Source organism: Chiloscyllium punctatum, chromosome 8 (assembly GCF_047496795.1).
Source record: "Chiloscyllium punctatum isolate Juve2018m chromosome 8, sChiPun1.3, whole genome shotgun sequence".
Lineage (NCBI taxonomy): Eukaryota > Metazoa > Chordata > Chondrichthyes > Orectolobiformes > Hemiscylliidae > Chiloscyllium > Chiloscyllium punctatum.
Window position 1 is genome coordinate 92,001,864 of NC_092746.1, and position 15,833 is coordinate 92,017,696.

At 43.1% G+C, this 15,833-nt stretch overlaps 1 protein-coding gene across 6 annotated transcripts in view; it reads left to right on the forward strand.

Annotated features, from left to right (window-relative positions):
* The first annotated feature begins 5,003 nt into the window (after positions 1–5,003).
* svila (supervillin a) overlaps positions 5,004–15,833 on the forward strand; it is a 340,124-nt gene continuing 329,294 nt past the window's right edge. For 2 of the 6 annotated variants that reach the window (XM_072576065.1, XM_072576066.1), the window contains exons 1-2: positions 5,005–5,660; positions 5,922–6,065. In XM_072576065.1, coding sequence (XP_072432166.1) covers positions 5,957–6,065 — 109 coding nt within the window. In that variant the 5' untranslated portion in view covers positions 5,005–5,660; positions 5,922–5,956. Of the gene's footprint in view, positions 5,661–5,921; positions 6,066–15,833 lie in introns of all 6 variants that reach the window. The other 4 variants (XM_072576064.1, XM_072576070.1, XM_072576069.1 and 1 more) reach the window with 4 other exon arrangements.

A 15,833-nucleotide genomic window follows, 5' to 3' on the forward strand; every position in this document is an offset into this window, starting at 1 on the left:
AAGTTAGGCTGCAGTTGTACAGGATGTTGGGGAGGCCACACTTGGAGTATTGTGCTCAGTTTTGGTCACCTTGCTATAGGAAGGATGTTATTAAACTGGCAGGAGTGCAGAAGAAATTTACAAAAAGTTACCTGGATTCAATAGTCTGAGTAATAGGGAGAGGGTGGACAAGCTAGAACTTCCTTCTTTACAGCATAGGAGACTGAGCGGAGGTCTTCTCGAAGACCATGACAGGCATGGATAGAGTGAATGCAGTCAGTCTTTTTCCCAGGGTTGGGGAATTGCAGACTAGAGAGTATCAGTTTAAGGTTAGAGGGGAAAGAGTAAAAGGGAACCTGAGGGGCAACTTTTCTTTTACACAAAGGGTGGTATGCATATGGAATGAGCTACCAGTGGAAGTGGTTGAGGTGTGTATATTAACAACATTTAAAAGGCATTTGGACAAATACATGGATAAAAAAGGTTTAGAAGGATATGGAGAAAGTGAGGACTGCAGATGCTGGAGATCAGAGGCGAGAATGTGTTGCTGGAAAAACACAGTCGGTCAGGCAGCATCTGAGGAGCAGGAGAATCAACGTTCAGGCATAAGCCTGATGAAGGGGTTATGCCGAAACATTGATTACATTAGATTAGATTCCCGACAGTGTGGAACAGGCCCTTCAGTTCAAAAGGTCCACACCGACCCTCCGAAGAGTAACCCACCCAAACCCATTCATTCTGAATAATGTACCTAATACTATGGGCAATTTAGCAAGGCCAATTCACCTGACCTGTACATCTTTGGACTGTGGGAGGAAACTGGAGCACCCGGAGGAAACCCACGCAGACACGGAGAGAATGTGCAAACTCCACACAGACAGTTGCCTGAGGCTGGTTCTCCTGCTTCGCAGATGCTGCCTGACCTGCTGTGCTTTTCCACCACCAAGGGCCAAGTGCAGGGAAATGGGGTTAGCGCAGATGGACATTTTGGTCACATGGACCAGTTTGGGTCAAAGGGCCTGTCTCTGTGCTGTAGGATTCTAAGTAAATTCTCCCCACCTGGTTTAAATCTGACACCCCTCAAAATAGAATTATGACTTTGTAGAATCCCTACAGTGTGGAAAGAGGGCATTTGGCCAATCATGTCCGCATTGATCCTGCAAAGAGGATCCCAGAACCCTGCATTGTCCCCATAACCCCACATTTTACCATGGCTAAACCGCACAGCCTGTATAACCCTGAGCACCACGGGGCAACTTAGCATGACAGTCTGCCTAGCCTGCACATCGTTAGATTGTGGGAGGAAACTGGTACACCCAGCAGAAACCCACACAGACATAGAGAGAATGTGCAAAGTCCACACAGACAGTCGTCCAAGGATAGAATTGAGTCCAGGTCCTTGGAGCTGTGAGGCAGCAGTGCTGACCACTGTGCCACTCTCACTATGGACTTCTCATTCTAGATTGTTCCATGAGGAAATATCCTCTCTAATCAACTTTGTCACTTGCCTTTAGTATCTTATAGGCCTCCACCAGATCTCCCCACATTCTTCTAAACTCTGATAAGAAAGGACTAAACTGCTCAATCTCTCTTCATAAGGCAAGCCCCTCATCTATGAAATCAATCTTGTGACTCTCCTCTGAGCTATCTCCAATTGAATACATCTTTCTTCAATGAAGTGCTCCAAAATTGTATACAATACTCCATGTGTGATCTCACTAATAACTGTACTACCCTACTTTATACTCTATTCAATTAGCTCTAAAGGCCAAAAACACCATTCAGTCTAGAAGTTTCCAAAATAAAACTGCCACCTTCCCAAACCTAGTCAGAGCTAGCTCTTTGGTTTCCCTTTTTTCCTCAACTTTCTCTGTGGTAGGCTGGCCAACACCAGTATTTTCTTGATTGACCAATTCAACACCCAACACTCTGAGCATAATCAGTGCTGGTTTGTCTAGTGTTCTTGGAGCAGTAATTAACATAGATTATCATTCTAGACCAGCTCTAATAGTAAACATCTATTGTTTTGTTCTTTTTTTTAACAAGTTGCTGTTCAAAATTCAATTCTCAGCTGCAATTTACAATTCCAAACCAGAAAACGAGAAAAATAAAAGAAAAATAGTGATGGTCTCAACATCAGTGACACTATGGAGATGAAGGAAGGCAGTCTTGATCATAGGATGAATTTGTGGTCAGCAGGTCTGCTCACGGTCAAATACTCCTCTGAGGTTACAAGTTTCTAGCTCAGTATGATGGAGGGAAAGTGGCAGCATTTAGGCTACTGAGCCTGGAGCTCATTCACCTTCACCTGCTTTTCAATTTTATTTTCCTTTATACTTCTGGTTTCTTTTAAGTTCTTTTTTCTTACCTTTTTGCCGTAGTTTCAGCAATATCAGCGGCGGAATTGGTAAGAGTGGGCCTAGGGAGCAGCATGGCCAAGTAAATGTTGAAGGAGGCAGCATTCAGTAGCAGCTGCAGCAATGCCAAGTACGAGACAGCCATGGCTCCAACTTAGCTCGAAGTCTCCCGGCAAGTGAACAGCAGGTCACAGGCTTAGTCCCCTGGCCCACACCCGCAGGCTGAGCCGAGGCTCCAGGACTGCGGCCAGGCCTGGGTGTCTGATAGCGGTGAGTTTGGTCCCAGTGCAGAACCCTGCGGAAAAGTGGTGGCTGTTATCGATAAGGTTGGACAAGCGCAAACCTCATGGCGACAGCGTTGGTGGAGGCAAGATGGCCGCAGAGAATGGTGATTCTTTGTTCAATTGGTAGTAGCACAATGAAGTGAGGTTACAGCAGTGTTGTGGATTTAACAACATGAATCTGAGGCATTGGAAAGAAGGAACGCGGATCCACCCCCATGGCTGAGCTTGATGCAGAAGCTGTTCCAATGACCACCTAACTTTATTGAGATAAAATTAGAAAATGAACTTTATTGTTTTATTTTTCTGGCTTTATATTCAAAGCGACACTAAATAAATTTCATTTGGTTTGTAATAAATAAATGTGATAATAAATTATTCAAATCAAATAATCTGGCTGAGTGTCAACAAGTGGCCAGTTAGAAGGGTGAGGTTGGCAGCTAGGGAGCAGAGTTTGTGCTGGGATTAAAGACAATTGCTTCAATCTTCCCAATATTTAATTGGAGGAAATTTCCATGTGCCTAACGGTGAACAGGCAGCACTACAATCAGAGCAGGGTCAAGAATGTGGTGCTGAAAAAGCACAGCAGGTCAGGCAGCATCCAAGCAGCAGGAGAATCGACGTTTCGGGCATAAGCCCTTCATCAGGAATGAGGCTTGTGGGTCAGGGGGCTGAGAGATAAATGGGAGGGGGTGGGGTTGGGGAGGAATGTAGCTGAGCATGCCATAGGTAGGTGAAGGTGAAGGAGAAGATGATAGGTCAGGGAGGAGGATGGAGCGAATAGATGGGAAAGTTGATGGACAGGTCAAGAGGGCGGTGCTTGTTTGGAGGCTTGGGACTGGGGTAATGTGAGGGAAGAGGAAATGAGGAAACTGGGGAAATCCACATTGATCCCCTATGGTTGCAGGGTTCCAAGGTGGAATATGAGGCATTCTTCCTCCAAGTATCAGGTTGTAAGGGTTTGGTGATGGAGGAGACCCAAGACCTCCATGCCCTTAGCAGAGTGGTAGTGGGAGTTGAAGTGTTCAGCCACAGGGCGGTGGGGTTGGTTGGTGCAGGTGTCCCAAATCGAACTTGCAAGTAGGCGTCCTGTCTCCCCGATGTACAGGAGACCACATCAGGTGCACTGGATACAGTAGATGACATTGTTGGAGTTATAGGCACATTTCTGTCGGATGTGGAAAGATCCTTTGGGGCCTTGGATGGAGATGAGAGGAATAGTGTGGGCCCAGGTTTTGCACTTCCTGCGGTTGCAGGAAAAGGTCCACGGAGTTATCACCCAATGACTTGAAGAAGCGCGCCTCATATTCCGCTTTGGAACCCTGCAACCAAATGGGATCAATGTGGATTTCACCAGTTTCCTAATTTCCCCTCGCCCCACATTATCCCAGTCCCAAGCCTCTAACTCAGCACCGCTCTCCTGACCTGTCCATCACTTTTCACATCTATCCACTCCACCCTCCTCTCCGACCTCTCACCTTCATCTACAAATGTCATTCTCAGCTACCTTCCCCAACAACTCCACTCGTGTTCCATTTATCGCTCAGCTCCCCCTGCCCCACCCCACCAGTCTTATGCCTGAAACGTGGATTCTCCTGCTCCTTGGGTACTGCCTGACCTTCTCCACACTCTTGACTCTGATCTCCAGCCTCACTTTCTCCTCTTTCGTGTTTAGAGCATGCTGAATAGCCATTCTGACTACACCACAGGGACCTGAACAGCTCTGCTGATTTTTGACTAGTTTCTCAATCTGTAGCCTTATGGAGGGTCATTTTAGCCAGGTGGAGAGTGAGTTTAGGTTCTAATTACTAATACCTTAAATATTGATGTAGAGATGGCCAGCAAGAAAAACTTAGAAAATCAACTCCAATCAAAGACTCCAGTCTATCTCAAGGCTCCTTTGGAGGGACTTCTGAGGAAGGATCACTCCACCAAAAAAACGTTAACTCTGGTTTCTCTCCACAGATGTTGCCAGACCCTGCTGAACTTTTCCAGCAATTTCGGTTTTGTTCCTTTGAAGGGAGGCCTCAGACAACTCCCAGGCCTTGATAGAGAGGGATTTACATCCACCCTGTTTCTGAGCACCTCCTGCTGGAAATAACCAACTCATGTGGGCATCATCTACAAACTAGGGGCACCTTTATCACTACCACCCCGTCACCGAAAAGCATGTACAGAAACGCCTCAAACTTTGAAAAGCAGTTCGTAATTGCTTCCAACCGTTACGATGTGAGAACATTATCAACGTTACTTGTTACGTTTGTCTTGATGTTCTCTGGGCGACATTTGAGGTTCAAAATGCGTTTTGTTGCAGATGATTAAAAGCGAGCCCAGTGCTCCCGGAGCTGCATTCAGACATACACACCCTTGGCAGCAGAGAGGGGAGAGACACAGAGCTGCCTGCCTCACGTCGTCCGGAAGTGTCGGTTCGTCACCGGCTTCACTTTACCTACTTTTGAAAAAAAATGAATAAAAACCCGCCTGGCCTAGACTTGGACTGTGGGTCGGACACCTCCAGAGACGAGAAAGAATTGTGTCCCCGTCTCTCCCCTGTTTTCTTTGGGGTTTGATTTTTTTGTTGTGAAGTCGGTGCAATTAATTAGTTTTCTTTCCCTCTCCGCCTGTGTGTGTGTGTTGGAGTAGCGGAAGTTGTTAAAGGAGAATAAGTGAAGGGCTTTGTGCAGGGTTACACTGAGAGGGACACGATCTGAAAAGTATCCTTTGCGGGATAAGTGGGCAGTAGCAGCGGCGCGCTCTTAAGAGCGAAGTTGTCCTGCAGAGCGACAGACACATTGTTGCACCGCTCCCCCTCCCTCTTTCTCCTTCTCCCTCCTCTTCTTTGACAGCTCTCTCGTTTTGGACACATTATTATTTCTGGTAGCGAGTTGAAGTGTGTGGGGATTTTTTTCCCCTCCATCTGAATGAGAAAATAATCATGGTGACGACCACCACAGAGCAAAGCCGCTGCCTCCTGAACCGTCAGTAATTTCATTTTGTTTTGCCCCAAAACAAAACTCTCCAAAGATTGGGCTGTAACCGGAAGGTAGGATTCTTCATGAAGTTTTGTTTTATTTCCTTTCAAAAATGTTTACACGCGATGCATTTGTTGCCGTTTGCACAAGAGATGTAAATAAACGTGTGGTGTTGTGGAAAAAAAATAATTGGATTATTTTATAGCCACCGTGCTGCGGGGGCAGGCGGGCATTGTTTTGGGGGGGGGGGCGCGGAGAAGTGGGGGTTATTCTATGAACAGGACTGTATGTGTTACAACTTCAGGCTGACACTATTCCCATGTGGTCCTCAGCTTGACACTTTGCTCTGAAATCCCTGAGGATGTGAATGTACTTCTGCTGCACGCACTTCTACTTTTGCACATTAGCCTGCAGGGGTTTGCGTGTATTGTCCGTTGTGTTGACACGCTCGTTCCCGTGTACTTTTTCTACAAGTGGTAAGTCTGATGTTACGTGTGTTTTTGTTGGTTTTGCACGTTTCTTCACCAGCGACTTCAATGTTATTGAAGGTGCTGCTTTCAGTGGAGGAGATGATGGTGCTGGATTCAGCAACCTTTTAATCTACAGGCTATCTTTCTGTTGTTCGCTACATATTTACGTGGAACCAGTATTCACCATCTGTTTGTAACTTAAGCCTTTAACTTGGTCCGTTTGTCCCCCTCTCTTGCCTTTCTTTACCCGACTCTTTCTCCCCTCCCCCCGCCGCAGAAACTTTCTCATGTATCTGAGGTCTTAACTAGAGGGGTTATATTAGAATCTAAACGTGTTGGATGAAACAGGATTTTTGTTTTTAAAATCCAGCTGATTTTGGGCAGCTGTGCTGTCCAAAAACCCATAAAAATGTCATAAAGCTTTTCTTCTTGTAACTCCCTTTTTGCTTGAGTTTCAATCTCTACTTCTAGGATTTTACTGTCATTGTGTGTAGTCCACTGTTTGTCTCACCCATCTCCTTGTCTTTTTCTCCTGTCTGTAACATTTTCCTCACATTTACTTTTTGACAAGTATCTCCTTGCTACTATTATTTTTGTCTTGCTTTAAACATCTCTCCAGCGTTCCATTTCATTGTGTCATTATTTCTCTCTTTTAAGCTTGGCACACTTGTGCTGTACTTAATTTCTGTCCCTTTGTTGACCATGCAGCATTGAGGCTTTCAGATAGCTGAAGAAAACATCCTGCTCTCTCATCCAAGTGGGAACCAATGTGTGCATGCTGTTTGTGTTAAGAATTGTGGACTCAGACACAGGTTGAGAATATGGGGCAAATCATTGGAGGGACTGGAGAGACTCTGTATAAATATCAATAAATATAAACTGAGAAATCAAGCAGCAAGTGTTGCAAGTAATTTTGTTGACCAGGTGGAATTACAAACAGGAGTCGATCATTCAGCCCCTTTAGCCTGCTCTGCCATTTAATAGGATCAGATTATATCTGCATAATCGTATTCCTGATGAAGGGCTTTTGCCCAAAACGTTGATTTTACTGCTCCTCGGATGCTGCCTGAACTGCTGTGCTCTTCCAGCACCGCTAATCCAGAATCTGGTTTCCAGCATCTGCAGTCATTGTTTTTACCATATCTGCATTCCTGTCTTTTCAATAGCAGTAATATCATTGCAATGTCTACTTGACCATGAGTTTTCAAAGTCTGATAGTACATCAGGTGAAATGGGCTAGGGAACTGACTGGTGTTATTCAGTCTTGGCATGGAGCATTATCTATGCAGAACTATTGTTAAATGGCCTTGAAGAAAGGTATAACAGAGAATTATTGAAGCAAGCTTTGGTGCACCGGATGGAGCTGAGGGTTATGGAGCAGAAATTAGGAAAAATTCTGTATTGGTGATTAGTGAAGGCAAAGGAACTAATGACAGCTAATCATAACTACTTAAATTGGATTGAGCATTGTTCTCAATGATTCGGTCCACAAAATGGATTGTATAGTTGAGTGCTTTTTGTATCTGCATGGCCCTGAGAATGATGCTGTGTGATTATCTTGGTGATGTAATAGACACATAGGTTTATTACAGTATTACAATAGCTGTTATACATAATTCCAGAAACACAGGATGTTCACTTGAATATAACTACTATCCAGAGAAAGGAAACAAAATTTTGCTTGTTTCCTCCTTCCTGATCATATGCTGTTAAGATTGCAGAAATAGGAGACCTAATTTCCAAGGTTTTGTTTTATAGGTCCTGTTTTTAAATATTACAAACCATTTCTTATTAGAAAATATTTGGCTTACATATTGTACAATGCAACGGTTTCTACTCTTTTAAATTGAGGTACTGTAAATACTGGAACAATCAATACTTTGTAGGATTGAAACCTTTTTTTAATAAGGCTTTTGTTTTCACTTAAAAAAGTTAAGATCTATGTGCAGGCATATGGTACTGACGTAGCTTGTCGATTCATTATTTTCCACATCTGGCATCACAATGAATGATTGCTTTGCTGCATACTTTTGTTTTTGAAGACAGTGTCATTTAAGGTTATTCCCCAGTCTCTCTCAAACTGCAGTATAAGAAATGCACCAACTTTAGGAGTTCACCCTTTTAATCTATACATTTTAAAACTTTCTTCTTATTGTAGTGCATTCCTATTATTTAACTTGCCAATTGACGACTGGTCTGATGGATAGAAAAAGATATGCTTTCTAAGACCACAGCTTACATGCTGTTTCCTGTGAATACATCTTTTGACTAAGCATGCAAGTTAAGGATACTCTGGCACATGATCGCTTGGATTTTTTTTAACAAAACAACTCTCCCTTATCTGTGAACCCAGACTTCATTTCCTGTGAAGTACGAGGGAGGATAGAGGTAAAGTTCTGGAGTTCAGCCTGGTTTTGGTGGAATTACAGGGGTTCCCATAACATATGCATGTTTTGACATGCTCTATTGACATTTTTTGACTTGTGGAAGGAAATCAGTGGCTTGCCTCCATCCTATTTCCCCTTCCTTTTGGCTGTTACCCCAGGGGTGACCACATTGAGCCATAAACCATAAACGTTTTCCCATATGTACCTGTATTAAATTCACTTAAGGTTTGGTAAAACTGAGATTTTAGATATAGTAATTGGATCCCTAAAATGCAATAATGTATTTTGTTCCTTGATATAAGTGCTACAAATTTCTATTTTAATGACTTGTATGCTTGTGATTTTAAAGCTATATTTAGATGTGTATGTTGTCCACATTTTGTGTGCTAATGTTTTTCCTTCTGATAAATTTTCAGTTAGATTGAATGTGTGAGCAAAATATGCTTTCCAATCCTGTGAAAGATCAGTGGAGCTGGTTTCTTATAGTTGATCTGTGCTGAGATTGTAAACAACTGTGGGAACATTTCCTGTCTGTGTCTGTAGTAAAATTGCAAGCGTTTTGTGTTTGACCATTTCACTAGAAATGCTGACCTGAACAAGTCATCCTGCATATGTTAACAATGTTGTTTCTCATAGCAGTTGAAGGAAATGATCTTCATATGCATTGTTTTATTTTTTTATTAATTCCTCGGGTGAGGGTGTTGTTGTTATAGAAGCGTTTTATTGCCTTTCCTTGTTGTTAAGAGAAAATGACAATGGTCTATTTAAATGGCTTGTTCAGAGGGCTGTAAAGAGTTGAACACAACGATAGGAATGGAGTCGCATGTAGGCATAACCTAGGAACATAGGCAAATGCTAGGCTTCCTTCCCTAATTGACGTTAGTGAAAGGGTCGCACAAACATTTTCCCAAATAAATGTTGATATAGGTAAATGTCATTTATCCACTTTGAGACTAAGAGCGATAGAATAGTCAAATAAAAATTAAAATACTTCTGATGCTGGAAATCTGAAATTAAAACTGAAAATGCTGGAGATTTGGTCTGGCAGCACCTGTGGAGAGAGAAACAGAGCTAAAGTTTTGAGTCTGGTATGACTCTTCTTCAGAGAGTGAAAAACTAAAAATAGCGGAGACTAGATCCCCAAAGTATTGTGACCAAGTTCAGGAAAGACAAGATTAGTGGAACAGATCTAACAACTTGAAACTGGGGATGATCAGCAGCCACCTTGAACTCCAACTCAATTTACAACCTCCTGACCTGGGATATATCCCACTCCACCATTACCATCAAGTCAAAGGATCATCTCTCTGGTTCAATGACAAATGTAGGAGTGGATGCCAGGAGCAGCACCAGGTATACCTTAGTGTTCAGTACCAATCTGATGAAGCTACAACACAGGACTGCTTGCGTACCAAACTGCATAAACAGCAAGTGATAGAGAGAACAATTCCAAAACCAACAGATCAGTTCTAAGTTCTGCAGTCCTGCCAAGTACTGTCATAAATGATGGTGGACAATTAAACCTCTCACTTTAGGGGGCAGTTCCACAAATATCCCCATCCTCACTGATGAGGGAAGCCCAGCATATTAGTGCAAAAGAATAGGCTGACACATTCTCAATAACCTTCAGCTAAAAGTACTGAGTAGATGATCCATCACAGATACTGGTTTTCAGCTAATTCAATTCACTCCATATTACAACAAACAGCTAGTGGATACTGCAGGGGCTAGAGGGCCTGACAAGTATAGCAGTGGTGCTGAGGACTTGTGCTTCAGTACATGTTGTACTCCGAACCAAGCTGTTCCAGTGCAGCTACAAAATTGGCATCAACCTGACAATGTGGAAGGTTTCCTAGGTACGTCTTGTAAACAAAAAGCAGGATAAATCCAATCTAGCCAATTACCGTCCCAACAGAATACTGTTGATCATCAGTAAAGTGATGAAAGGTGTCATCACCAGTGCTGTCAAGCAGCTCTTGTTCAGCAGATTAGTGAGCATAACATACTCACTAACGCTCAGTTTGAGTTACGCCAGGACAGTCAGCCTCTGAGCACAGAACAGCCTTGGTTCAAACATTAACAAAGAAGCTGAGTTCCAAAGAAAACTGCCTTTGACATTGAGTTTGCGTTTGACCAAGTGCAGCAGAAAGGAGCTCAGGCAAAACTGGTGTAGTTGAAAGTTAGGGAAAAATCTCTGCTGGTTGCATTCATTCCTACCACAAAAGAAGACTATTGTGATTATTGGAGGTCAGTCATTTCTGCTCTAATACATCTTTGCAAGAATTCCTCAAGGTAGATATTTTCTAATCAGCCTATTCAGATATGTTTTGACACACATCTGGACCAGGTGAGACTTGAATCTGGCTTCTTAACCCAGATATAGGGATACAACCACTGCACCATAACAGTCCCTTAATTCCTCAGTGGAGGAAGGGTGGGCAGGTAATAGGCAGGATATGGGAAATCGCTCTGTTGTCCTTGAATACCTGCAAGAAATCTTAACCAAGGCTGCAGCTACAGTTTGTAGATATTTCATAAGCAACCTCTTCAGGTTTCCTGGTCCACAGATAGAAATACTGTTACCTGAGCAACATGAGCCTCTGATTCCACAGGATATATTTTCAAATCAACCTGTTCAGCGGTGTTATTGCCCACCCATGTAGCAGTTGGGTCTTGAACCAAGGCTTCCTTGTTCAGAGGTAGGGACACTACCACTACACCACAAAAGCCTCTAGTTCCTCAGATAGTGTCCTTGACCCAACTAACTTCAGCTATTTCATCATTTACCTTTCCTTCATCATAAATTCAAGTGGGAATGTAGCTGATGATTACACAATATTCAGCACCATTCACAACTCCTCAGGTACTGAAGCATGGCCAGATATAGCAAAATCTGCACAATATCCAGGTTTAGACTGACAAGTGGCAACAAGGCCAGTGAGTCTCACTTCTGTTGTGGGCAAAGTCTTAGAGAGAATTGTAAGGGATAGGATTTATGCACATCTGGATAAGAATGATGTGATCAAGGATAGTCAGCATGGTTTTGTGAAGGGCAGGTCGTGCCTCACAAACCTTATTGAATTCTTTGAGAAGGTGACGAAGGAGGTAGATGAGGGGAAAGCGGTAGATGTAGTATATATGGATTTTAGTAAGGCGTTTGATAAGGTCCCCCATGGTAGGCTACTGCAGAAAATACAGAGATATGGCATTGAGGGTGAGTTGGAGGTTTGGATTAGGAATTGGCTCTCTGGAAGAAGACAGAGGGTAGTAGTTGATGGCAAAGATTCATCTTGGAGTGCCGTCACTAGTGGTGTTCCGCAAGGATCTGTTTTGGGACCATTGCTGTTTGTCATTTTTATAAATGACCTGGAGGAAGGGTTAGAAGGTTGGGTGAGCAAGTTTGCGGATGATACGAAAGTCGGAGGAGTTGTAGACAGTGAGGAAGGATATGGCAGGTTACAGCGGGATATAGAGAAGCTGCAGAGCTGGGCAGAAAGGTGGCAAATGGAGTTCAATGTAGCTAAGTGTGAAGTGATTCACTTTGGTAAGAGTAATAAAAAGATGGATTACTGGGCTAATGGTAGACTACTTGGTAGTGTGGAAGAGCAGAGGGATCTTGGTGTCCATGTACACAGATCTCTGAAAGTTGCCACCCAGGTAAATAGTGCAGTGAAGAAGGCATATGGCGTACTGGCTTTTATTGGTAGAGGAATTGAGTTCCGGAGTCCTGAGGTCATGCTGCAGTTGTATAAGACTCTGGTGCGGCCGCTTCTGGAATATTGTGTGCAGTTTTGGTCGCCATACTATAGGAAGGATGTGGAGGCACTGGAACGGGTGCAGAGGAGGTTTACCAGGATGTTGCCTGGTATGGTAGGAAGATCCTATGAGGAAAGGCTGAGGCACTTGGGGTTGTTTTCTTTGGAGAAAAGAAGGTTTAGGGGTGATTTGATAGAGGTGTACAAGATGATTAGGGGGTTAGATAGGGTTGACAGTGAGAACCTTTTTCCGCGTATGGAGTCAGCTATTACAAGGGGGCATAGCTTTAAATTAAGGGGGGGTAGATATAGGACTGATGTTAGGGGTAGGTTCTTCACTCAGCGAGTCGTAAGATCATGGAATGCCCTGCCAGTAGCAGTAGTGGACTCTCCCTCTTTATGGGTATTTAAGCGGGCATTGGATAGGTATATGGAGGATAGTGGGTTAGTGTAGGTTAGGTGGGCTTTGATCGGCGCAACATCGAGGGCCGAAGGGCCTGTACTGCGCTGTATTGTTCTATGTTCTATGTTCTATGTTCTAAGTATTCATACCACAAAAATGAAATGCCATCTCCAATAAGAGAGTATGAGACCATTGTCTCTCGACATTCATGGCATTGCCATCGTGGAAATCCTCCACATTTTGGCAGTTACTATCAAATAGAAAAAGAACTAGATTTGCCATTTCAATACTGTGGCTGCAAGAGCAGGTCACGCTAAGAATCATGGACCTCTGCTCCTGACTCTCCAAAGCCTGCCCATCATCTACAAGTCTCACGTCAGGGGCGTGATGGAATACTCCCCCCTTGCCTGGATGAGCACAGCTGCTAAAACACTTAAACTTGACACCATCCAGGACAAAGCAGCCTGCTTGATCATCACTGCATCCATGATCATTCACTCCCTCCACTACTGACACTCAGCAGCAGCAGCACTGTATGCAAGGTAACAAGATGCGTTGCAGAAATTCTACCTGGCTCCTTAAACAGCACTTTCCAAACACATGATCACTTCAATCTAGAAGGACAAAGGCAGCAAATACATGGGAATACCATCAGCAGTAAATTTCCCTCCAAGCCGCATACTTCCTACGATGGAAATATATCGTTGTTCCTTCAGTGTTGCTGGGTAAAAGTCTTGCATCTCCCTCCTAAACAGAATTGTGAGTTTACAGTAAATTAACTGCAGTGGCCCAAGAAGGCAGCTCACCACCACCTTCTTGAGGGCAACTAGGGACAGGCACTAACAGCTGGCCTAACCCACAACTCTCCCATCCCATGAAAGAATGAATAAGAAGAAATGGAATGCTGGGCGGATTCAAATACAGGGGAATAGAAATTGTGGTACAGCTGTAGAAGTCTCTAGTTAAACAGCACCTGGAGTATTGTGAGGAATTCTGGGCATCACACCTTAGAGTAAATATTAACTTTGGAGCAAGTGCAGCCTAGATTTATCAGAGTGAGAGCTGAACTCCAATTGTTAAATTAGGAGAAGCAAGTATGAAAGTAAGGGTTGTATGCCTTTGCATTTAGTAGATGTAAGGGGTGGGATGATCAAAATTTTCAAGATATTATGGGCAGCAGATACAGTAGTCGGAGAAATTGCTCCTACTCGTTGAGGAGCCTAGGATTAGGGAGTAGAGTCAGTTTTTCTATAACATGATGGTTGTGTTCTTGAGCAACCCTGTCGTATAGAAAAATCAGACTTTAGAAACAGCTCTTAGTGTTGGTGCTGTAATCACATTACAGCGAACACATATTTTAAAAGTTCATGCTGTAGAAACAGCTCCCTAAATTCGTCAATCATGTTACAATGAATTTTTGTTGATGAAATGTGCATTACAGCACAACAACCTTTTATTATAAAAATTACCCCCATATCTTTCAGTAATGGACTTGGGAAACAGTTCTGCACACTTTCCTATATTAGACACCATCTGCCAAGTTTTGTTCACTTACTCTATCTATCTATATCCCCTTGTAGATTTCTTATGTTCTTATCACAACATACCCTCCCACATAGAGTCTCAACATCATGAAGTACAGAAGAGGTCCTTAAGCCCATCAGGTCTGTGCTGACCTATCTACACCTAAGCCTACTTTCTAGCACTTGGCCCATATTTAGATTAGATTAGATTCACGAGATTATAGAAACAGGCCATTTGGCTCAACAAGTCCACACCAACCCTTTAAAGAGTAACCCACCCAAACCCATTCCTCTACCCTATATTTTACCCCTGACTAATGCACCTAATGCTATGGGCAATTTAGCATGGCCAGTTCATTTGACCTGCACATCTTTGGACTGTGTGAGGAAACTGGAGCACCCGGAGGAAACCAGCGCAGACACTGGGAGAATGAGCAAACTCCAGACAGACCGAAGCAGGAATTGAATCCGGGTTCCTGGCACTGTGAGGCAGTAGTGCTAACCACTGAGCTAACGTGCTGCCCTAACTGCGCTTTAGAAACGGTGCTTAGCATTGGTGATTGTAATTGCATTACAGTCAACATACATTTAACAGTTTGCACTTTAGAAACAGTGTCCCCAGTTGACCAGTCGCGGTACAGTGTGTTTGATTTAATGAAATGCTTTAGAAGAATGCTTATAGCAGAACGATCTAGCATATTTTCATCCTTTCTTAAAATTGGACTCTCACATTTTTCCAAACAACAGATTTTAAGCTAACTTGCCTATGGCTTTCTGCTTTCTGTCTCCCCCATTTGTTGCACAGGAGCGTCACATTAGTGGTTTTCGAATCTGCTCAAATCCTCCCAGAATCCAGTGAGTGCTGAAATATTTTGACTAATACCTCCATATCTCTGCAGCTACTCCCTTTAAAGTATGCAGGCCGTCAGGTCCCGGTAACCCGTCTGGTTTCAGTCCCATTGGTTTGTAATTAAACTTTTCCCTTGTGATAGAGTTTGTTGCAAGATCTTTCCTCCCTTTAGCATCTTTCTTGTCTGTATCTTTAGGATGTTAGTAGTGTCTTCCACTGTGAAGACTGATGCAAAAAATTGGTTTGAATTATTTTCCTTTTCCCTCTTAATTCTTCACTTGCACCCCCAAGGGTTCCTTATTTAGGTTAGCTACTCTATTTTTGTATGCCCATACAGGATCATCCACTGCTAGTTCCTTTACAAAAGCTTATGCAATCCTCCAATCTACCATCAGTTTTTGATGCTCCGTTTGCTTTAGTTTTTGATTGGACACAACCCTTGACCAACTTTGTTAACCGTGGGTTTTCATCATTCTCACTCAGTGTGTCTTTCTGACCACAATAATTTTTCTAAAAAAAATTATGAAATATCTGCTTAAATGTTTGTCACAGCTTAACTAATGACTTCCCTTTATTTTATTTTCCCAGCCTGCTTTAGACAACTCTTTCTTCATAACTCTAAGTTTGTATTTAAATTGAGGGCACTGGTTTGAGACCCATGCTACTATCACTTATTTTGAAATCCTATCATTTTGTGATCATTACCTCCAAGACGATTCTGAACTACAACATCTCCCCTTAATCCCATCTTCCATTACTAGTACTAAAATAACCTGTTCCTGGTTACGTTCTGCAATGCAGTGCTCTTATAAGCAGTCTCTGATACACTCTACACGTTTGTCTCCTATCTTGCCCT